Source organism: Quercus robur, chromosome 12, assembly GCF_932294415.1.
Source record: "Quercus robur chromosome 12, dhQueRobu3.1, whole genome shotgun sequence".
NCBI classification, from domain to species: domain Eukaryota; kingdom Viridiplantae; phylum Streptophyta; class Magnoliopsida; order Fagales; family Fagaceae; genus Quercus; species Quercus robur.
In genome coordinates this window covers 35922889-35947700 of record NC_065545.1, presented here as the reverse complement: position 1 = coordinate 35947700, position 24812 = coordinate 35922889, and the positions used below count along the sequence as shown (strand labels likewise).

Genomic DNA, 24812 nt, shown 5'->3' with positions numbered 1-24812 from the left:
TAACCATTGGATTGCATGTTCTCTTATTATATCCTTCATACTTAAAAATTTTCAAGAATATCAAAGATCAATTGCTATGTCATCAAATAAATATTAAAATTTCAAGTTTTTGTGATATAAAATTGTGTATAAAAAATAAGTTTATTTAATGAATAGTAAATTATATACAATTTCAATGAAATTTGATATACATGTTAAGAACATAAGGAACATGAAATTCAACGGTTAGATTTTTAAAATTCACATCTAAAAAAGAACTATATATGAGGAGTTTGAAGAATGTTTCTCCAAACTAATTTGGAAAGAAATTTTGTTCAATTGTGAATATATTGTGACATCAACAAGATTTCACAACATTTTGACAACACCTTTTATTTTTAGTTGTGGTTGGTCCCCATTTTTTTTTTTTTTCATTTTTGAAAATTTTATTTTGAGCTATAAGGAATTGACATTTTACCAATTGTAAAAATATTGGGACAATTTATAGTTTAAGTAACTAAGTATAGCGCACTGTCAACGCATAGAAAAAAAAAAGGCCAACTCAAGCAAAATTGGTGAGTTTTGCCTCACCAAATTAACCAAATCAATGTGTAATGTAGATAGAGCTATTTACTCATTTTATATAGTTAGTAGATATATATACATATAGGATTGAGTTCAAGTTACACATGATGTAATTTTAAGTAATGTTACATCACTTAATAACTTTTTATTGAATGTGAATTTTAATAAATCCATAGTTGGATTAAAATTTCTTCTTATACTCTACATGCTTGCAAAATTTCAAGATAATTTGAAGTCAATAACTATATAATCGATCAAATGTAAAAATTACAAGTTTTTGTATTTAAAATTGTGCATAAAACAAGAGTTATTACATTGAATAGAGAATAGAATTTTATTCACACGAAACTTCGCATGCGTGTTAAGAACATAGAGAACGTGTAATCCAACGGTAAAATTTTCAAGATATGAATTTAATAATAAGTTATTAGGTGGTATAACATTACTTAAAGTTATACCAAGTGTAACTGGAACCTAACGCTCTAAAGAAAATACCTAAAATAAAAATGAATTGCCATAGATTAATTTGGATCCTCAAATTTTAATTTTGTAGAATGTCCATAAAGTTACACTAGATCTAAGATTAAGCAATATTACGTCATTCAATAACCTATTATTGAATTCATATTTTGAAAATCTCATCATTAGATTACATGTTCTATATGTTCTTAACATATATGTCAATTTTCATGTCAATCAGATGTTATTTACCACTCGATCTAAAAATTAATCTTTTATGTATTATTTTAAACTACAAAAACTTGAATTTAAACATTTTTTTTTTTGAGAATCTAATTTAAACAATTGATTTGATGACATGACTATTAAAGTATTAATGTTTGATCACCTTGAAATTTTACAAACGTGGAAAATATATGAAAATAATATAATCTAGGATGAACTTGTCAAAATTCGCATCCAATTAAAAAATATTGAAAAGTGTAGTATTGCTTAGCCAGGAGTAACTTAGGGGTCGTTTGGTAACATTGTTCTAGTAACATTGTTTATATTTTTTAGAAATACGTGTGAGTGAAAAAATGTGTGAAAATACGTGCAATGTTGTTTAAAAACTAAAAACATGTGTTTAAACTCCTATACCAAACCACCCCTTAGAGCATCCACAGCAGTGGAGCTAAAAATTTAGCTATTTGGCACTACAAAAAGTTACTTTATCTATTTTACCTACACACATGCTGCAGCAGTGGATCTATTTTAACTTTCAATATAATAAAATAATATAAACATCACAATAAAATAAGATATCTACTACAATAAAATAATATATCCACTATAATAAAATAATATATCTACTGCACATAACCACTGCACACAACCATCACAGCCACACACACAACCATAACCACAACCACCACCACCACCACCACCATCACCACCACAGCCCATAACAAAGAAAAAAAAAATCAACTAAGCCCAAGCCCACACCCACCAGACCCACCAGGCAACACCCACACCCATCACCACGAAACCCACCTGAGCCACCACCACGAACACATCGATCTACACACAAACCCACCCACATAGACACCGTATTGAACCCAACGACCCACTCGCGAACCACACTGACCCACCATAGCACTCCAACCACACCACAACCCACTGACGCCGACTATTCAAGCACACCACAACCTACAGCCCACTGATGCCGACAAACCCCGCCACCCACTAACACCAATCTACCCACACAACCACAACCACCACCACACCACAGCCCAAAAAAAAAAAAAAAAAAAAAAAAAACCAAGTAAGGGCGAGATGGGTTGGTGGCATGGATTGGCGATGTAGGTCTGCGGCGTGAGCCGGTGGCGTGGGTCGGCAGTATGGGGGTAGGCTAGCAGCGATGAGAGGAAGTTGAGAGAGAGCTGAGAGTTGAGAGTTCTAAACGATAAAGGAAAGGAAAAAAGAAGAAAAAAAAACAAATAAATAATATTTTGATAAGAAGTGAGAATTAAAAAAAAAAATAGCTCTCAGCTACAGTGCACATCCATAGATAGATGTGCATTGTAGCAATGAAGCTAAAAAAAATAGCTTTAGCTCCACTACTGTATGGTTATTTTGTGTTTTGGTAGAGCTAAAATAACTATATAGCTTTTTAGCTCCAATGCTACAAGTGCTCTTAGAGCAATTACATCAGCTTGTGCATAAGATTCCGTCTATTTTACACTTAAAACCTACTTTTTCTATTTTACACTATTATTTTTACAAAACATTCACATCAGTTTATCTATTTTACAAGATATTTCAATAAAATATTCTTCTTTCTCAATTTTTTTATTATTTTTCTCAACTGCCTACATACAATACGCGCTCTCTCTCTCTATGCCCATTTTTTTCTGATTTGTTTCTCTCTCTATACCCATCTCTCTACCCCTCTCAATACCCATTTTTGAAAAAATCACCTCTCTCTCTCGCTCTCTCTCTCTCTCTCTCTCTCGCTCTCTCTCTCTCTCTCTCTCTCTCTCTTAAAAACAACCAACCCAACCGACCGATCCACGAACCACGCCGGCTGGATTTCTTCACCACTCAAAAACTACCAACCCAGCTGGCCGATCCACGAACCTTTCATTCTTTCTCAAAAACTACCAACCCAACCGGCCGATCCACGAACCATGCCGACTGGACTTCTTCGCCGGCCAATCCACTCTTCACCGGCCGATCCACGAACCAAGCTCCACAACCCTCTTACCGATCCAACCTTTCGGGTCTTTTTCTCGACCCATCGACCCAGATCGCTCGCCATCAATGGCTTTTTCTACCGCTTCGTTAAGCCTCACACTTTTCAGCAAACCTCTCCAATATCGCCGCTCTCACCCACAAGCACCGATCGTTCCAATCAAGCACCGATCTATCTCCCTTCTTTCTTTCTTTTGGTAAATAGATCTATCTCTCTGTTGGTTTGTCTGTGTGGGTTTGTTTGTGTGTGGGTGTGTTTGTGTGTTGATTTGTCTATGTGGATGTTTTTGTGGGTGGGTATGGGTGTGTTTTTGTGCATCTGAGGAAGAAGAAGATGAGGAGAGGAAAGTCACTGAGTTCGTTGTGCACGGAGAAGAGAGAGAAAAAAAGGTGCAAACGGAAATTAATAAAATAATAAATACACATGCTACAGTAACCGTGCATATATGCACGGTTATTGTAGCAATTGTGCATAAATTAATGCACAATTATGCACAAGCTGGTGTGGTTGTTTTTTTGCTCAAATTGTGTAAAATTAGCCACTTTTTCCATTTTGCACAATTATGCCCAAGCTGATGTAATTGCTCTTAGTTCCTTGAATCCACCATTTTCAAAAATAAAAAATAAAATCTCCAAATACTGCTAGCCAGTAGCCACCTTTCTGCGCACTTGCAAAGCAGTTGATACAGACATCCCTCACGCCCAAATCTTTTGTCTACTCAGCACTCAGCAACACATATACCGACTGCGAGATAGGTCATTGTCACCACTAGCACTAGTTCTAGGGAATAATTTAAAAAAATTAATTTGTCTACCCTTCAAAAAAAATTTGAGAACACCCTCAATTTTTTTTTATGCCAATAAAATTAAATTTTGTTCCATAATTTGTTCCACATTTAGTGGATGAATGATTACTCGATTGTGTAAATTGAAAGAAATGTAGCTTGTAGCATTGATAAAAAGACTATCATGCAATGATTTCAAAATATGAAAACTCGTATAAGGCAATTGTAAACTTTATGTATTTACGTGTTTTTTTATTGTTGTTGTTGTTAATATATGAATTTCTTTTTTTATTAGATTGTATAATTTATGCTTCTTAAGGAAAAATTTCTAGAGTTGTTGTTCTCTATTTTATACTTCCTCTTTTGCATTGATTCTAGCATATTCGACTTTGTATATCAAAGCTAATAATTAAAAACAAAAAAATGTGGACCTTTTGGCAACAGAAATGAAAAAAAATGATTTATAAAGTATTTTTTCACTGTTTTATCAAAAAGTTAATTATAACCAAGCAAACCTTTAACTTTAGAATTTTGTGCTTTAGTGATGTGAGATTAATAAGATGGATAGCACAAATAAACCATGCAGTAGTAGCAGTTTGGTTGGGTGAGTTTTTTACTTAATAGGATTTAGTTACTTGACTAGTATAAGGTTTATCAAACATAACTTTTTGGGTTGTATGTTTTGTAAGTGTAAGTGTCCTTATTTTTCTTCAGTTTTAGTGAGAGTGGAAAAATCTTAAGAAAACATATGTGGTTAGCTCAAGAATTCTAAAAACATGTTTGATTAGTTGAACATATAAAGGTCTTCTTTGAAAACAATGAAAATTGGTATAAAAGTGAACAATTAAGTATAGATAGCAATGAAATCCCCAGCGTCTGCGTTTTCCTCTCTCTCTCTTTTTTTTTTTTTTTTTTTTTTTTTTTTTTAATAATTGAGAAGCACATGAACGTGGGATGTCTCCTGTTAGTGGGTCTCGTGCACTATGCGCGGGATCCACTACCTCTTTGACAAGCTTCCACCTCCACTGAAATGGCATTGTTTAGTGGGTCTCGTCCACAAACCTCTTTTTTCAGCAACTTTTTCATTAAAAATAGATCCCACGGCACTATTCACACATTTAAAAATTATTTTGCTACAGTGTTTTCTATTTTCAGCAAAATAAGCGGTGTTCAAACGAATCCTAAAGGACTTTTTCAGGGAATGAAAACTGAAAACTTATCATTCAGCAAAAAAATGAAGAAAACTGAAAACTTATCTAATAGCTGACCAAAGCTCAAACAAATTTTTTTTTTCTGTTTATGCATGCGTTATTTCAAGGTTAATGTTTTGGAATACATCATGTGACAGTGAAACACTGTGCGACATTCTCAATGGCAGTTTTTGGATGCCAAGAAAATAGTGAATAACTCTGGGAAAGTTGATACCTAGCTATCAACCAGTACTTGCATCTTGTGCAATTATTTTGCTGTTGACATTTTCTTTTGAAGCTACAATCAGAATTTTTTAAACTTTATTTTTTTACCTTTTTATTCTATTTTTGAATTGAAACAAATCTAAAAGGTGTTGGAGAGATCCTATAGTCATCTGAATTCTTTTTGGGTTCTTATTGCTAGACTTGCCAGGTTTCACACGCAGTGTTTATAAAAGAGATCATGCTTTAATAACACCAGAAAGCCAAGTATTCAGTCCTTTACCTGAGTGGTACTTTTGATTTTGTATTACAATTTATTATTAAAATGGTTATTTCTTATCTACTGGTGCAGTAATATGAATTTCTTTGACAGGACTAATACATTGGGAGCATACTTAATTACACCGGCAATTGGCTCAAACTTTGTAATGTATCTAGCAAAAATGCAAGGTTCGATTGTAGAATTGTATTGGAAATCAATTTCTTTGATTTCAAGTTTTGGTATGGGTCATATAGTTTTGATGCATCTTGTGGTATTTGGTGGCTCTTCAGCTTAAGAGATAAACGTTTCAAGATGTTAGATTGGTTCATACTTTAATGTGTCACACTGATTGCAACTCATCATTCATCATGCACAAGTTGGCACATTCACATGTTTTATAACTTGAGCTTTTAGCCAGACATCTGCGCTGAGCATCTCATGATCAATGTAAGATTGGTGTACAGACGATGCAGTTTTTACACAATAAATTGGGAGAATTTGCTATTGAAGAAAAACGGCTGGAGTTATTTGAATTTCTGAAATTTCTGTTTTCACCTCAGAGGTCTCTTTCCGCAGAGATGCAAGCAGGGCACTGTTATATATATACCTTTAATTAGTCAATATACTGAGCAAGAAGTGTATGGAAAGCTATTTCCTGATGTGCATTATATGCCATGTCTATCATCCATGATTTGTGTGATGCCCATTTAAAGATATGTTCTTTGAATTTATTGCCTGCTGAGTATTTTTTTGGTTGCTGATATTTGCTCTATCCTGCACAGGGAATTCAAAATCAGGACTCCCACCATCTGATGTTGAGAGGTATGCGTATTTACGTTTTCTTTCCTCCTTCTATGTGTGGGTTTGGATTCAACAATTCTGCTGAATCCCGCGTCACGTTTTCCTTTTTCTTTTTTTCTTTTTTTTTTTTTTTTTTTGCTTTCACGCGTTTAAGGGAGCAAAATTTTCTGTTCATGAGACAAATTTTACTGTTCACGCACTGTTTCATCATTGTTCACGCACGGTTCATCATTGTAGCACCACTGTTTATACATTAAAAAATATTAAAAATGGATCTCATAGTACTATTTACACATTTAAAAATTATTTTGCTATAGTGTTTTCAGTTTTCAGTTTCAGCAACAATAAGTTCAATCCAAACGGACCCTATATCATATGGACCATTATACAAGCAGGTTATAATTATAAATTTAATTTACTTTAATTTGTAACTTTTAACTTTTATTGTTTATCCCTCTAGGTTCATATTTGTGGTTCAAGGTGCTGTGTCTCTCACCAATATTTTTGGTGTTAGCCATGAACTGATGGTAAGAAAATTTATCGATATTTAATTTTAATTATGTTTCTCAGCATGAGATTACTAGTTTTGATAGCATTAAGGTTAACTCATTATGCAATATATCATATACTTTTTCAACTATTCCTATTTTGAGAATTATTATGTTTGCTTTATACATTATTAAATTAGCACACATTTTAATTGCTATCTAATTCTAATACTATTGTGGAAATTAAATGCCTTGACTTTTATCTACACAGCATATGTGTAATATGTTTTGCTTCACTTCCTTACTTGTGTTCATGAACATTCACAACTTTATTTTTTATTTTAAATTTTATCAAGAAGAATTCCGTTGTTGTATTGGTGTTTAATTAATGTAATTCATACGCCATTCAGAATCTTGTATGGTTTTGGTTATGCTTATCTTTGTGATCAACATTCTTTTATGCTTCCAAGCATTTTCAAACATTGAACCTATGTTATGTTTGCAAACCGTTTCACATGAAATTTCTTGGCTGATGAAACCTACTTTTAAAACAAAAGAATCAATGACTTAGGAAATTTATTAAGAGTGAGATGGTACTGGTTTGTGTGGTTGAGAACATAGTTTAACTTGCCAATATCCTATGCTGTTATTTATCGTGTTTGCCCTACCTTGGTATGCCCTTTTTTCTGGATAAATCCTACCTTGGTATACCATTAGGGGCTTCTTTTAAAGGGTACTTAGTTGAGCTTACCTCTTATTATTTATCATTAATTAACATCCCAACTAGTGTGGCAAATTGGATTGAGAGATTACAGCGGAATTTCTTGTGGGGTGGCTTGGGAGATTAATCCAAACATCATGTAGTGGGATGGGATACAGTTTTTTCTCTCGTTGCTCGTGGAGGATTGGGCATTAGGAAGCTTGCCCTTTTGTAACCAAAATCTGCTAGGTAAGTGGCTCTGGCACTTTGGGGTAGGAAAAACATGCTTTTGAAGGTCCGTAGTAGCGGTGAAGTATGGTGCGGAATGGGGTGGTTGGAGTACGAAACCTATTTGAGGACCTCATCGATGTGGTTTGTGGAAGAGAATCAGCATTTTCAAACATTACACTCATTTTGATGTAGGCATTGGTAGTTAGATTCGATTTTGGCATGACTGTTGGTGTGGAGATCAACCTTTGAGGGTGGTTTTTCTTGTCTTGTATAACTGTGCAACAGATAGAGTCACATCTTTGGAGTCTTTGTTGGTGAGACAGATCAAGGAGGAGCTAGGATGTCACATTTCTTTGGGGCTTTAATGATCGGGAATTAGAGTTGATAGCCTCATTTCTTCTTCTTGTTGACTCTAATATACCTCTTAGAGAGGGTTGTGATAAAATGAGGTGAAGATTATGGAGGAGTGGGGAATTCAATGTTATTATTTCTATACTGCTTTTAGGGGCTCTTTTGTTAATGTACTCTTCCCTTGGAAAGGCATCTGTGGTGTTAAGCCCCATGACCGGTTTCCTTCTGTGTCTGGATGGTATTTTGGGGGAAGATTCTTACTTTTGAGAAGCTCATTAAGCAGGTTATACACTAGCAAGTTGATGTTGCATGTGCCGATATAGTGAGGAGATGGTGGATCATCTATTGTTACATTGTACTTCTGCTATTGAGTTGTGAAGCTTTCTTTTTGATCCTTTGGTATTCAATGGGTGTTACAAGAAAAGGTCATCAATCTTGTGTTTAGATGAACAAACTAGGTTGGTAAGCATTCATTAGATATTTGGAACTTAGTTCCGTTATGCTTGATGTGAACTTTAGGGAACCAATCATTAGTGATGTTAACTAGTTCTTTACGTGATTGGTCTCGCACATTACATAGGGGTTCACTAAAAGTTCTTCTATCATTGTGTTTATAGATTTGTTGTCTTTTTGTATGCACTTTTCCCATGGTAATTATTTAGGCTTCTTTGTGTCCATTGTTCGTCTTTTTTCAATGAATTTAGCATTACCTATTAAAAAGTAGTATGCTATTATACTCTAATGAAGGTAGTTTACAATTTGCTTGAATAATAAAATTTAGGCCAAAATGCAAAATTCACCCTCTAAGCTTGGTGTTGATTCCTGTTAATCGTAGGTGCGGATTCCTTGTTTTAGTTTCTCTTGCTTGGTGCCGATTCCAAGCAAGCCTAGGTGCTGATTCTTAGGTTATTTTTATTTTTCTGTTTTTCAATTTTGGTGTTGCATCAGTTTTGGTTTTGTCCTGCATCAGTATGTATGTACGTAAAAGAAGTTGTTTGGGTTGTTTGGCTTTGTTTGTATAATAGCATCAAATGTATTTGTGATTTGGTTGATGTTTTGCATGAGGTGTACAGTGAGACTATGAAGGATCATTGTTAAAGGATGGGAGAAAGTATATTGCCATTTTTACTTATCAAACAAAGAAAGTCTAATGCCATTTTTACTTAATAAAAAAAAAGTTAACTCTATTGCCATTTCTCTTTAAAATGCAGGTTGATTCATATGCTTATCTACCTCCTAATTTTCAACATTCACTCAATTGTGATGCATCTGCTACTCTTGTGGTATTTGAGAGAAGGTATGTGTCCCATTGTGTTGTAATTGAGTGGACGGGTTGTAATCTCTTCCGGACCTTTCATTTTCATTGCATGCTTAGAATGAGAATTCACTCAGGGTACCTTGACATGCCATTAAAGCTACGGAAAAATTCGTTTTATGAGTTATGAGTTACTCCGATATTGAAACATTATTGACACCAAAAATATTTAGGTCTATGAGGTAATCCTTAATACATTTTATATTCAACTATCATGTTTACTTTTAGGTATGCCTCTCTGGAAAAGTATGTCACTGAGCAGATTGTCAGTTCAACAAAAAAACAGCCACTCTTTGAAACTCCAGGAGAAGTAAGTTTTGTATTGTTTGTTATTATGTTCTTAATATTTCAGAAAGGTTGGAACTTGAAAGTCCTGTTTTCTTGTATAAATCCGTCATTTATTGCATAGGAGCTGTTCCTTGATTTGTATTGATGAGAAAAAAGCCTCCTTTATATATTTCTAATATTTCCTGGCTCTTGGAATCCATACATTACAAATACTCAATTGTATATAGCCAATGTATGTGTGATTTCTGGGAACTATTTCTTTTTATTTCCATTAGATTTGTATTTTGGTGGTAAGTTTAATAGTTGTTATTAACTTTGTGTGTTCTAACTTCTTTATATGTTATCAGATCTTTGAAATTAGGAAGCTTCTCCCCACATCTTTGCCATATGACTTCAATATCCATGTAAGCTTTAATCAATTTGTTTGAAGACATTCCCGGTTTTCTTGGTCATGCCATTCTTTTCAGTAATTTACTAAATACCATGCCTGCAGATCATGGATTTTCAACCAGAAGAATGTCTTAATGTGAAGGTATTCTTCTCTTTCTTGATGGTTAAACCCTTACATTGAGTTTCTGGAAACTGCTCCTTGAACCTTAATGTAGGTTTGGATATGTGACATATAAATCGTAATATCCGTCTAAGTAATTTCTAATTTGAGTTCCTTAATTTACATCGAAGCTAAAGTTTGGTGACCCTAAAAAAGTAATTAATTTAATGAATCTTTAGAGCCTTGTATACTTCACATCCTGACCAATATAATTTTTTTCAAAGAATAAATTTGATTGATTTTCCCTAGGGTAGGTTATGTTAAATAATTAATTATTAAAGTACCAAATAGTTATGATAGTTATTTTAGTCTCCGGCTTCTCTAGGATGCTTTGCTCCTAATGTTATGAGGGATTCAGTAAATTATATCTTTTGTCTATTTGCTTTTACAGGAGGTGCATTACAATCAGCATGGTATGTTGCTTTTAGAGGGACAGTGCATTTATCGTTTGGTTGATAGCTGGTAAGAGTTTTTAAGAGCTGAGTGTTATGATGTGAATATTTTTCCTGCTGATGTCGTCTGAAATGGACAATTATTTGATGATATTGTAGACTAATGTGAAAATAGTTAGTAAGAAATGGGAGTGTATATTGGATTACCTGATTTATCTTGTACCTCTCAATTGACCTCAGGTTTTGGCATTCAGCAGGATGCCTAGTGCCTACCTATGCTTTACATCTTATCTTGGACTGTGGTTGCATTAAACTGATTTGTGCCAGTGCATGCAAGGAGTATTATGCTCACTGGCTTAATATTGATACATCTTAGCTGTGGCAGACTATAGCTCTCTTGTTTGATGTGTCCCCAACATTTTTTTTTTTTTTTTTTTTTTGCTTACTCTAATGCCAAAATTTGTGTGTTTATTATGATAAAAGCTATTATTTGGTAGTAACTATATGAATTATGCAGCAGAATGAACACCTTCCCGCATCATTTATGTTCTTACTCACTTTTCTAAGAGATCACTATTTACAACACATTTCTATTCTATTTGGATCCACAATAACTGGTCGTAATATCAGCAACACAGTCAACGACTCTTTACAAGTGTAATCAATCCTAGCAATTAAAATTAAAGCACCTTTGGTTTGTACAATTTTTAACAAGTTCTGAAATGTCTAAGAAATGTTGCTTGGCTTTGCCAGAGTCAGTGACAGTTGAATTTTCTTGTTGCAATATTTAAAGTTGTGTTTACAGTTATGAGTCATGTCTGTGTTCTCTCTGATTTTTTCCAGTTTTTACCAGCTACTGCCACATGCAAAATCAATTCTAATTGCGTCCTCTATTTTCATAAATAGGTATCCGGCTGAAGCTGGTGATGTCATTTGGATGGCTCCATTTGTGCCATAATGGTAAGTTATAAATATATTCCGTTTTTTTTTTTTGGATGAATTAAGTGATAATAATAATATGCAGACCTGTCCTGCATCTTCCTTCAGTATGGTCTAAATCAATAAACTAGACATCTTTTGCAACCTTTTCAGGTATGTTGCCAGTGGCAGAGCCAAGAAGTTTTATTTGGGGGGCCACAATTAACATAAACCATATATCTAAACAACAAAAAACTCAAGAAGAAGAACAAAATTCGTATCATTATCATTATATTTAAAATGCTTTGAAGAATTCATTTTATATTTTGTGTTTCTATTTATTTATTTAGATGTAAAAGAATACTATGTCATTGTATATTGTTTACCCTATAATTTATAAGTTATCTGAATATTAAATAAAACATAATTTTTTTTTAACAATTTGCTGGCAGCCAAGTATTGTAATTAAATCAATTATAAATTATAGATATGTAGTTAAAACAATTGAAAATTACATGGAATAAAAAAAAATATACATTTGGAAAGATATTATTACATTTTACACACCAAAAAAAAAAACACTAATGCTATTCACAACCTAATACACACACATATATATATCATCACTCTTGACATATATTATGAGAAGATTATTACTTAATTATTTGTTGACTATGCTTACACTAAAAAGTATTTAGAAATTTAATAATAAATAAAAGGGGCCAAGTTGTATTTTCCCAATTAGCTACTTGTAAATATAATTACATCATATATTAAAAATGATATTTTTCAAAATATTTGGGGGGGGGGGGGGGCCCTAGGCCCCCTCTACCTTTGATCATCCGCGACTATATGCTGCACTTGGTAAAACTCGGACACGGTATCTTCTGTACAATGATGTCAATAGGGATCCCTTGTAATTATATGTAACATGTAATAAGCACATAGATGTAAGTGCATGGTTCTCTGGCAACTGATTTACCTATTATATAATGTGCGAACTGTAGCTCTCACACGCTATGCACATTACTTTGAATCAATAACTTGTTGTCACAATCTATAAGACACAGACATGGGCATGGATACGATACGGTGACACGGGAAATTTTTGAAAAATTATAACATCACACAGTAGTTACGATATCGATACAGCATCCTAGATGAATTGTCCGTGCTTCCTAAGTTACTCATAGTGTGATATATGCATCAATTTATCATAAATCTAGTAATTTGCAGCAGGAATGCCATTTTCTCCTGTTTTTAAGTTGGCCAGAAAAAGAAATTGTCGGAAATATGGCATAAAATTATGGGAAATAACTGTATTGGATAATAAAATTTAACGATCCGTGACAAAACGTATTAACAAGAATCAATCTTTCTTTCTCAGTTCAGATCTAATGTTTGAGAGTGAATTTTAAATTTATTTTTTCTTTGATGAAAAAGAGAAAAAAAAATTAACAGAGTAATCAGAGAGATAGAGAATTGACGATTATGATGATGAGAGCAAAAGAGGGAGAGGGGTGGTGAATTTGATTGTGGATTAATTCTGTATCAGTATAATTTGGCGTAGAATGAGATTATTTTATAGTTAATTCTTTGCTATTGTGGATTAATTCTTTACATCTCAAGCATTTTTGAGTCTGGGATCTGAGTTTAGTGGCTTAAGCTTTGTTTGGAAACCGAGAAAATCCCACTGGGATTTTAATAATTTTTTTTTTTTGCCTTACAATTTTTTATTTAAATGCAAATTTGGCAATTTTTTTTTTAAAGGGAGATTTGGCATTTTTAAAATATTCAATAAAATATTTTATGAGTAACTACCCTCTCCTCCTTTCAAGTTTGACTAAACTTTATTAAATTAATATTAAAAATATTGTGCATTGACCTGCCCTTTGCTTAAGGGTAGGTTTCCAAAATTATCTTAATTCATAATTAAAATTCATTGTTTTAAATTTTTAATTATTAAAGTGTATTTTAAAATTTTAAGTTTGAATTTTGCCTACTATTTTTTTTTCTTTTTTTTCAATGAGTTATATAGAGATTTGTTGTTGCAAGTATTTTGGTGTTTGATATATTTTGCATTGTTATTCTAGATTTATCAATTACTTTTTTACTAACTATTGTTAAATTTTTGTAAAGAGATCTTTATAAAGATTTAGAATATTTCATTACTAATATAAACAAAATGGGAGGAGTTTTAATTTCTTCAAACCTCAAGAGAAGGGAGTGTTTTTTCCTTTCAAGTTTGATGTAGAGTGTCATTCCCCCAAACATCAAGAGAGAGAAATGTAATTACTCCAATATTTTATTATTATTTTATTGGCTTCATAGGCGTGAAATGTGCTAGCTATGCATGTCATGTGTCACGTAAGTATTTTCTATTAGTAAGTTAACAATAGGAACCAAACTGACTTTAAGGCTCCGTTTGTTTTGGCTTCAAACTGATTCCAGAAATGATTTTCCAGAAAAGTGGGTGTTTGGTTGTTACTTCAAATTGAGTCAAATTGAAAAGCATTTCCGAGTTGACCGTAAAATATAGCCAAAACGGTGGAAAATGATTTCCGTTTTCATTTTCACTTCAAATGATTTCCGGCCTTGGAAAATAGAAGAAAGAGAGAGAGAAAGAGCAAGAAGATCGCCTTGTCGGAGCAAGAATACAACCAGATCGCATCGGAGCAAGACGATCGCACCGCTCCGATCGTTCAAACCCACCCTCGTCGAACCCAGTCACTGATCATCGAGATCGTCTCGCCATTTCCGGACCACGCACAAAGAGAGAGACAGAGAGAGAAAGAAGAGAGAGTAGAGAGATCGTCGCACCACCGGCAAGATCGTCTCACCATCATTCTCGAACCCACTCGCACCAGATCGCTGACGAACCCACTCGCACCGCGCCGATCGCACCAGATCGCACCGCGCCGACGAACCCACCACTTCGACGAACCCATTCATCAAACCCACCACTCCGACGAATGGGTTTTCTTTCACTCAAATCGCGCCATTGATGAATTTTTTTTTGTTGGGTTTTGTTTGGAAGCTGAGAAAATGTGAGCATCAAGTAGAAAATGTGTTTTCTCTATTATTTTCAAGAATACAACCAAACACCAGAAAATATTTTCCAAAATATTTTTTGGAATGCAACCAAACACTTGAAAATATTTTCATCGAAAATATTTTCTTTTCTGGAAAATATTTTACATCCAACCAAACACAGCCTAAGTTGAAAATAACATAACCAAATTGACTGTTACCAAAATATAGGGATCAAATTAACTATAATGCCAAAATGTAGATATCAAAATAATATTTTCGCCCAAAAAAAGTTTTGAATAAACACAAAAGTTTAATTATTGATATCAATTTTTTTATCTACACTTATTTTATTAGGATAAATGCTACGTTCACAACATTTTTACAACAAAATGTTGTGAAAATGTTGTGGACATAGCATTTCTCTTTTATTATAAGGTAATACACCACTTATTCTTCTTTCTCTTACTATTCTAAGATTCTGCCTACCCGAGGAGAGTAAGAGAATCAGGACAATTGATATCCCTAAAAGACCTAAGGAAAGGAGAAGAGACAGCAGTGAAGGCAAGGATGGTGGGGGGAAGTTTCCTGAAGGATATGCATCCCACCTCCACATTCAATACCCTACACCAACCTTATCGACCCCTGAACAGTAGTTTCACAGCTAGCAGGTCCTTCTACCACCTTCAACAAGGTCTTAATGGGACAAGTATCCTGAAAAATGCTTTGAGACATACAGGTGGAGGGCTAGGATGCATGGAAAAATGCTATAAAGGGAAAGAAACTGTTGGGGTACATTTCTTTACATCTAATGTTATTTAAATAACACCTATTTATTTTCAAATGTCACAAACAAATTGATATCGTTTAGAATCAGTAAGGTGGATGCTTTGGCTTCGGTGGGCTACTGAACGGTGCAAGGCCTACAAAAAGCAAACACGCTGTCAAAAAAGGGGACCGGAGAAGACCGGCCAAACCCCCTCCGATGGCAAAGTTAGTCTCACAGGAATGAAATTCCAACTTTTTGGGAGTCAAGTCTCAAAATGTTCTTACCTCTCTTGGGTTCAGACCGGTCCTTTATATAGAGATCCTGGGGACGGTTATTTGTCCAATAACCTCCCCAAGATTTGTGGAAGCCAATGAGTCCGGATTTAACTTCCTCAACGGCTACTAAAGTTGTAACTGCTAACGGAAGTTAACTCATTTGAGGGATTCACGGCGATAGCTACGTGTTTAGTAACCGCTACAAAGAGTCGAAAGTTTTCTAAGTGTTGCGTATTCGTCCGTCTAGTGTATGACAATTTGGTCGTCCCTGGACATCTGATGATCGTCCGTGGACGACCTTCATGGACGAGTTTATCGTCCATAGGAGACTTCATTGATCAAGAGTAATATTATCGTCCATGAACATTTTTTCTTCTTCTAGGATGATTCTTGGTCCAACTTGCTCTATTGGCTCTGGACGACACCTTTGGACGAACTAGAGTTGGACTAATTTTCCACTTCCCCATCACAAATCATTAGGCATGCCTAAATATTTTCTGACTATCACTATAACTAGCCCACAACTTTTCTCCTCTCTATCACAAAAATGGGCTACAAATACAAAACACTATGGGACCCCAATATTTTCCCTTAAAAACCCGAATTATTTAAGCGAGATAAAAATTAGTCTTTTCTAAAGCCCAAGAATACTCATGCTTGGCAATATTTAAGAAGCCCATGATTCAAATCCATGGCAAAACAATTTTATCAATGAAATTCAAATCCATAATCAAAGCGCATGGTTTAAACCCATGGCAATTTATTCATCTAAAAGCCCAATTTTCATTGGCAATATTTAAAACCCAATTTTCAATGGCAACATCAAAACCCAATTCTTATTGGCAACATCAAAGCCCAGTTCTCGCTGGTAATATTTAAAGCCCAATTCTCATTGGCAATATCAAAGCCCAGTTCTCGCTGGCAATATCAAAGCCCAGTTCTCGCTGACAATATTTTATCAAAAGAGCCCAAGATCATTAACACTTGGCAAAGAAAAAAAATATATCATGGTATAATCATTGCTCAAATATTGCTATAACAATCGTCTTATAAAAAAAAAAACTCATTGGGAATTATCTTGGAGATTATGATCTCATGTGATGAACCCATGAAGTGTATGATCACCATTTTGTGTCACAACATCAACACTCATTGCAAGTATTCAAACCCATAAAGCTCGACATTTACATTATGATGCGGTTATTAGAAACCACGAGCATTATTTACAAATGGAATTCACGGTGAACGATTTACAAAAGCATCTTGAAGCTTGTCCTATTGTTTCAAATATTACAACTAATTGCCCAAAGGCCCATTGCAAGTATCTATGAAAAGAGCCCAAACTATTCACTAACAAAAGCCCATGAGGAATGAAAGCCCATGGCAAACATGTGTTATTAATGCTCATTTTGTAAGATGCACACAGCTTGGCCCAAACGAACCAGCCCATATATGCAAGCACAACCCAAAAGACACCAGCAAGAGGCAAAGGATTGAGAGTGGACAATCAGCCCTTGTTCATCCCTAACCAAGAAGCAACTAGAGACCTCTACAAGAGAACCAAGCCTTTGAGGATGAACTAGGGGTTGTCCCATCAGTTTTCTGCCACCCTCTGCCTGATGTGAACAATGCCCAAGGGCTGTCATATCAACTGAAGTCTAAAGAATAATGGAACTTCATCATCTTCCTCAAGACTGCACCTCCAGCGGAAGTGGAGCTGAAAACAAATTATTCAAACTTCAAAAAATTAATGCTATAAATGTTGAAAATGTTGAAAACGTTCAAGACGTGATTCATGTGCCAAGTTCATGAATCCTAAAGGGGAAAAATTGGGAACATGTGGTTTGGAGGGCATAAAGGGATCTCCAGCGGAACCTCCTGAAGTGGACTAGAACTTGACACCTGGCTTAGGGTGTTAAATCTTACTTCTTAGGGGTCCAAATCTCAGTTGTAGCATTAGGATTCTCTCTTGATACACGCCTCAATCACAATAATTAAGCTCAGCCACAAAATCCTGGCATTTAATGCAAAACACTCTAAAATCCCATCATTACCCAAAGAAGCAAGGCAACCCCTAAAGTAGATTTTCCTACTTCTGATCAAGAATCCCAGGAAAGTTAAACCTTGATTCACTAGCTTTGACTAGTCATACGTTTTTGGATTCTTGCTAATTAATGCTTCTCTAAAGCTCCATTATAAAAACATACACACTTCAGCCCACTGGAGAACAACCAACTACCCTCTCTGAAACTCTGTTTTTGTTCACTACTTTGCTCGTGGTTTAGCCTCCCTCAAGCTCACCACTTATCATCCGTAGCCCACACTCATCTAATCTCAAATGTTCTCTCCCCCCTTTCACACAATCACAACCCATAAATGTCTTCCACCTAGTCATAAACAGACCATACACAAAAAAGCTTTAATCTTAGTATCAATCCCATCTCACTCACTCAAAAATAGCCCACGTTCATCTCATTCATGCCTTATAAATATACACTCACTAAAATCTTAGCTTAATACTTGCTGCATTAAGTTAGAGATCTATCTCTCCCTTCACACCATGCCAATTAATCCTTCTTTTCTTTTTCCTATGGAACCTTTAATGTTTACTTTTTATTTTACTGTTGAAGGATATGATGTATTCATAACAATCGAACTTTTCCCTCACATTGATGTAATAATGGCTGAAAGTACAATGAATTCCTCTCAAACGAGACATACAAGGATCCCCAAGAATTAACATTTTCCTAAGTTTATCTAATTATTGATTGCTGGACTGTGTAATTTCACCTCTGCTGTTGGACAATTTATCTCTTTGGACTTAAGTGTAACATCACCCTTACCGTTGGAGAAATTATTTCTCTTGAACTATCAGAACAGGACCACTAATGTACTAACTAAGTATTGTAAAGTATTTTTCATTGGGCTTTTGTTGTTGTTTTGTTAAGTGTAGCCTTTGTTTTCTTGCTTGGATAGGCTTGTCATCACACCAAAAGCCTTTGGGTGCCATCTCAAGAGCCCATAGTCGAGTTTCGGTTTGGTTTCCCGACATTTTATTCAGAGGCATCAATTTTCCCCTCAACAAAAACCCCTCACAAAAGAGAATGGGCATTTTTCTAAGGACCAGGAGAATAGGAAAGAGAATAGTTAATGGCCTTGTGTAAAACTTTAACTAAACTTATATACACGAGATTGATCCTTGGACTTACCCGAGGAGGACATTATCCTCAATTACTGTTTAAATCGTGCTTATCTGTTACTGCTCTTTGGCCTTAGACTTGGACTTAACTTAGAATTGCACTTGAGTTAGTTTCTCACTCTCTTTTTTAAAAATTCTATTACTTGGGCCTGATTTGAAGAACAATGTATCATTAATCTAAGTGGACTTGTGCCTTTATTTTTTGAGTCCTTACAGTTATATTAACATTTTTATTCTTCTTTCTCTTACTATTCTCCACAAAAAATATATATATTGTTATATTAACATTTTTTTATGGCTTTTGTCGAACAACCCCCACCCCCCACACACACCTTTAAAAAAAAAAAAAAAAAAAAAAAAAAAGGCTGCGTCCTTTAATATAGGAGTTCAAGACATGTTTGCCCCATCCAAATAAATTTAAATATGATATATTTTTTTTTTTAAATAGATAAATAATAAATTCATTGCATTTGTTTTGTTCTCCAAATAAATTTAAATATGATATATTAATTTTTTAAAATATAGATAAAATGATAAATTCATTGCATTTGTTTTGTTCTCCTATTCAAGAAGATTAGAAGACTTTGCAATGAGGACATGAACCAAAGGAATAAAGGAACCACAAGGAAGTTGATTAATATAGTGGTATGTGTAGTATATTTATATTTTATGTTTTTGTAGTTTAAAATTATGTATAAAATTAAATTTATAGATCGAATAGTAAATAAAAGCTTATTTACTATTTACTATTCCTTTGGTTATTAGTTATTGTTCTTTATTTAACATATATATTAATTAAGAACATAAAAAACCTGCAATCAAACAATTAAATTTTCAAAATATATAATAATGTTATTTTTTTTAGTGTGAGTTGTGGTTAATTATTACTTACAACCAAATTTGTAACAAAGCTTTGTCTTTTTTATGATTATAAATGATGATTATCCGTCATAACATAATTATAAAAAAATTTTAACCAAAAAAAAATAATTATAAAAAATTGCAAACCAAGCCACTCTTGTCCTTTAAAAATGCTAATTTGCCCTGTGCCCACTCTTTTTATAATTTTCCGATTTTAGTCCCATTTTTTATTATTCTAAAAGATAATCCGGGGCTTCCAGCCTTTCTGAACATTTTCTTGATTATATATTTGTTTAGTACCTTCTTTATTTAATTAATATATTTGCATTATCCAACAAGATGAAATAATTATCTTAAATAATTAAAGAAATTGGCACTATCCTCTTGGAATTGTCCAGTGCCTAGTCTACATTCTAAAATTCAATCTAATAGGAATTAATCTTTCAATTAATTTTTAGTTAATTTTTTAAAGACCAATCAAAGGTAATGACTAAAGTAGACTTTGGTCCTTAAAGTTTAAGTTTGTTTTCATTTTAGTCCTTTACATTTCAAAATTTTACCCTCACATCTATTTCTATTAGTAATCTGACCTTTAAGTGACAGATAAGTGATATCTATTAAACCACCTCACCCATTTAATGTCAGGTATTATGTAATTATTAACAAAAATAGACAACATGACCTATATGTAAACGAGATCAAACCTAAATGAGAAATTTTTGAAGTGTAAAGCACTAAAAGTAAATATAAATAAAAACACAAAACTTTAAGTGCCAAAAGTGTACTTTGGTAAAAATTAATCTAAGATCATGTTAATCATGTATATTTATAATAAGACTATATCTTAACCAATCAAAATTAAGCTTTCTTCATCACCACACACTCTTGGCATGATGGTCACTCCACAAGTACTAAGTTCTTGTGGGGTGGGGGGCAAGGGTCGAGATCTTAAGTCTCAAAAGGAAAATTTCATAGACATATACATTTAGATTAGATTATAGTAAAATTTCTATTTTGTATCAAAAAAAAATTAAGCTTTCATCAAACCATGGTCAAAGCATTGTTTTATACATTAAAAAAAATAATAATAAAATAAAAAGACCAATTTATCCTTGATTACATCTTGAACACATGTAATGTGAATTTTAAGTTCAAGCTCAATTATGGATTTATCCATGTTAATTATCATTTTCCCTTAGTTCTAAAAAGATTGAAAAATATGGATTCTAATGTTTTCTATACTAGGATGTCTAAAGTAAGATTTTCCCTAGATTTTTAGAACCGCGACGATCCTTGCCTTTGGCTCCCTGAGTAATCCCTTCTCCTATTTTTCTTGGGACTGGGGCAAGGGCCATGCGGTTTGGCCTTCTCATCTGGTTGCATTGCTACTTAGAATCTAAACTATAGATTTGGCAGAACTAATCGTTTGACTTGTACATCCTACAATGGGTGGGCTCTTGATCGCATCTCTTGATAGTCAACGTTATAGCTTAACCACTACTACTTCCACTAGGGTGGGAAAATCTAATAATATGTATCTTTGTTATGCTGAAAGCCACTAAGCTAGTAGAGCTTGGGTGTATACCATTGTTGGCGATCACCTCCACGATGTCTTTGACATGGAGCGAGGGTCCTATAGCATTCTTGTTTTTAGGACTCCTAAATTATGTATGCAGGGCTACCCCTAGAAGGAGATTTTTTTATAAAACGTTTGATTTATGATTCCCACATACAACACCTATTGTAAAGGGTATATACTTTCTCTATTTTGAGGGGTATTTGTAGGCACTGGCGGCTCTACTTGTATGTGAGTGTGGTCCTAGGACCACCCTCACTTGTCAAAAATAAAATTTATATATACAAAAAAAAAAAATATATATATATATATATAAATAATTATTTTAAATTTATATGTTCTGGAACCACCTTGACTTGAAAATATTGTATATATATACTTCAAAAAAATATATTATTTACTAAATTAACCTATTTTGATCACCCTAATAAAAATGTTGAACACTTTTACTTGAAACTCATAAGAATTTGAGTTCAATAAATATAAGAATAATACTACATCCACAACATTTTCACAATAAATTTTATGTAGTAAGCTATTACTAATTCTAATTTGGGTTCAATATTGACATGTTTTATCCATCAATAACAAGCTAACAACTTGTTGCATAAGATTTGTTATGAAATTGTTGTGGTCACTTTATTATTCTCATATTAGCATTTTCAATTTGTACTTTATCTTTTATTAGTCTTTTTTTTTTTCTTATTCTCTTTGTTAATACAAAAAATTGTAATATTTCATGTATTTGAATGTTTTTTTTTTTTTTTTGTGACGTTAATATATTCAAATTGTCTTCTTATTAAATTTTGTATAATTTAAGTTTCTTAGTGACCACCCTAAAAATAATTCCTAAAGCCGCCACTGTTTGTAGGGTTCCCCTAATGAAGGTTGGCGGGTTTTATCCATGTAGTAAGGCAAAGAGTTTGATAACATGCCAACCTTTGAAATGGAGAGGGTATTTCATAAAACAGTCTCATGAGACTCACAATCGTAGGGCTTGCAAATGTGGAACACATACATTTTGTAAAAGACGAGTATCATAAAATACTTTTTTTTTTTTTTTTTCAAATTGATGGAAGGGACGTGATTCGAATATAGCTCTTTTCCATAGTTGCCTTCAAAATTGTCCATTTTGAATAGTTGAATTTATTTTGGGCCTCAACATGAAAAATCAGAAGAATAATGTTACTGCCATAAATTACTTTAATAACATTTTTACAAATTATTAATGGGTTAAATTCTTAATAATTATCACATAGACCCACCAAATAACATTACTTTTTTACTTACTAATTATTATTCACTGTATCATTAATTGGTACAAAAATTTATAAAATTGCGTGTGAATTAAGTATTTTCCAAATAAGGAAAAGACTGAAAAGTTTATCAAGGGTCTAGATGGCCCACTCTCAATTCAGGTATGGCCTGCACTACAGCCCATCAAATACAACCACCAATCTTACTTTTTTCTCAACACACATGACACCATCACCACCACGATAGCCGACCAATAAGGCAACAACATCAAGAACGAAGGATCAACAACATTCAACAACACACATGGCATCCGTACAATGTATGCAACTCGTGGGGCTCCCAACCCCATTAGTCAGCGGGTGGTGAGTGATGAATTCAGCTGCCAACTCTACTACTCTCTTCTCTATTTTGCGCGCACTCTAGCATCACTCCAAGACTCACCCACCACCACCACCACCACCGACGACTTTCTTCCTTTAAAACTACTCCACAAGACCCTGCCCTACCACAACCACCACCATCATGTCCGCCCCACGCAGGGTCCCACCACCATGCTGGACCGACGACGAAACCATAGCTCTAATCTCATCCTTCAACGACAAGTGGCTCAGCCGCAGTGGCAGCCGCGGCAGCCTCAGCGCCTCCGAATGGGAAGCCGTGGCTACTGATGTCACTTCCAAATCCTCCACCCAGTGCCGCCACAAGATGGAGAAGCTCCGCAAACGCTACCGTTCCGAAAAGCAAAAGCACAATCATCACTCTTTCGTCTCTTCCTGGGTCCTCTTCCCTCTCTTGGACGATATAGAAGCTCGCTCTTCCTCTTCTTTTTCTTCTTTTCCGTCTCCGGTGCCACCCAAGAAGAAGAAAATTGCTCAGACTAATGATAATTCTGACTCTGCTCCTGGTTTTGGAAATGGGATTTCTATTAAAACCCTTTCTGATAGGAATTCGATTTCTCAGGCTTTGACGGCCAAAAGTTTTTCCAAAGTTGGTGGGAGTTTCAATGCTGATCGTGAATTTTACCGCAAATCGAGAGGTGGGTCTGGCGTAGAAAGCTTAGTTGGTCAAAATTTGGTGGCGCCTCAGGAGATTCGGTCGAGAAGCTATAGCACCGTTACGGATAGTTGTAGTTCTAAGCCTGATTTTGATGAAAATGTTGGTGGGTTTCCTGTGAGAACCTTGGGTGAAAGGAATTTGGTGCCCCCGGGGTTTGAGCAGAAGAATAATCCTGTTAAATTAGGTGAGAAGTTTAGTCCGGAGTTTAAACACAAGCATAGGATGGACTATGCCATTGATAAAAGAGGTGGGAATTCTGTGAATTCGAGAATTAGTCCGAAGAATTCGAATTTTGAATTCAAGGATAGGAATGTGGTTCGGAAGAAGAGGGAGGTGGTGGGTTCGTTTACGGCAGTGGTTTCGGCGATTAAGATGTTGGGGGAGGAGTATGTGAAGGTGGAGACGATGAAGATGGAAATGGCTATGGAGATTGAGAAAATGAGGATGGAGATGGAGTTGAAGCGCAACGAGGTGATACTCGAGTCACATAAACTTGCTGTGGAAGCCTTTCTGAATGCAATGTTTGATAGGAAAAAGAAGAAAGTGAAGGTGGTTTCAGTTGATTCTTAGATGGAAGTGAAGTTACAGTTCTACTTGGAATTTGCAAATTTAGGAATGTTCCTTTTATGTACCTACCCTGGTGAATGACTAGGAAACTTTTTTCCGTAGGATGGAACTTTCACATGCTGCGGGTTTTAGTTTTGTAAGTTGATTTTAACCTTTTGACTTTCTTTTCTTCATATAGTATATTCGAGGTTCAAAGATAAATGAATTATGTGAGTTGATTCACAAAGAATCATTGCGTATGTTTTTTGTGCTGTGCGTTTCCTTTAAGCTTTTTACTCTTTACTTTCTGGTGGTTGAATTTGCAGAACTATAGGTTAGTTTAGCTCTTGAATGATGGCTTTAATTGTTAGTGACAATGAACTACTTCTAGGGTTGCTAGGCTAAAATATTTATACAACTAAACTTTGAACTTGTTTAATTTGGGCTTTTTGATGGAAGAAGTGACATGAAAGTTCATAATATTAGTTAATAGGA

General features: G+C 34.4%; 2 protein-coding genes across 2 annotated transcripts; both read left to right on the top strand.

Annotated features, from left to right (window-relative positions):
- The first annotated feature begins 5606 nt into the window (after positions 1 to 5606).
- On the top strand, positions 5607 to 11797 carry LOC126710292 ((S)-ureidoglycine aminohydrolase-like). The gene is made up of 10 exons (XM_050410701.1): positions 5607 to 5742; positions 5826 to 5902; positions 6497 to 6536; positions 6976 to 7042; positions 9497 to 9582; positions 9829 to 9910; positions 10236 to 10292; positions 10382 to 10420; positions 10830 to 10900; positions 11737 to 11797. Exons 2-10 carry the CDS (start codon positions 5881 to 5883, stop codon positions 11786 to 11788), a joined length of 516 nt encoding a protein of 171 aa, XP_050266658.1. The 5' UTR covers positions 5607 to 5742; positions 5826 to 5880; the 3' UTR covers positions 11789 to 11797.
- An 11129-nt stretch (positions 11798 to 22926) lies between these two features.
- Positions 22927 to 24577, top strand: LOC126709622 (protein FIP2-like). The gene has a single exon (XM_050409930.1). It carries the CDS (start codon positions 23238 to 23240, stop codon positions 24339 to 24341), a length of 1104 nt encoding a protein of 367 aa, XP_050265887.1. The 5' UTR covers positions 22927 to 23237; the 3' UTR covers positions 24342 to 24577.
- Positions 24578 to 24812: the final 235 nt, after the last annotated feature.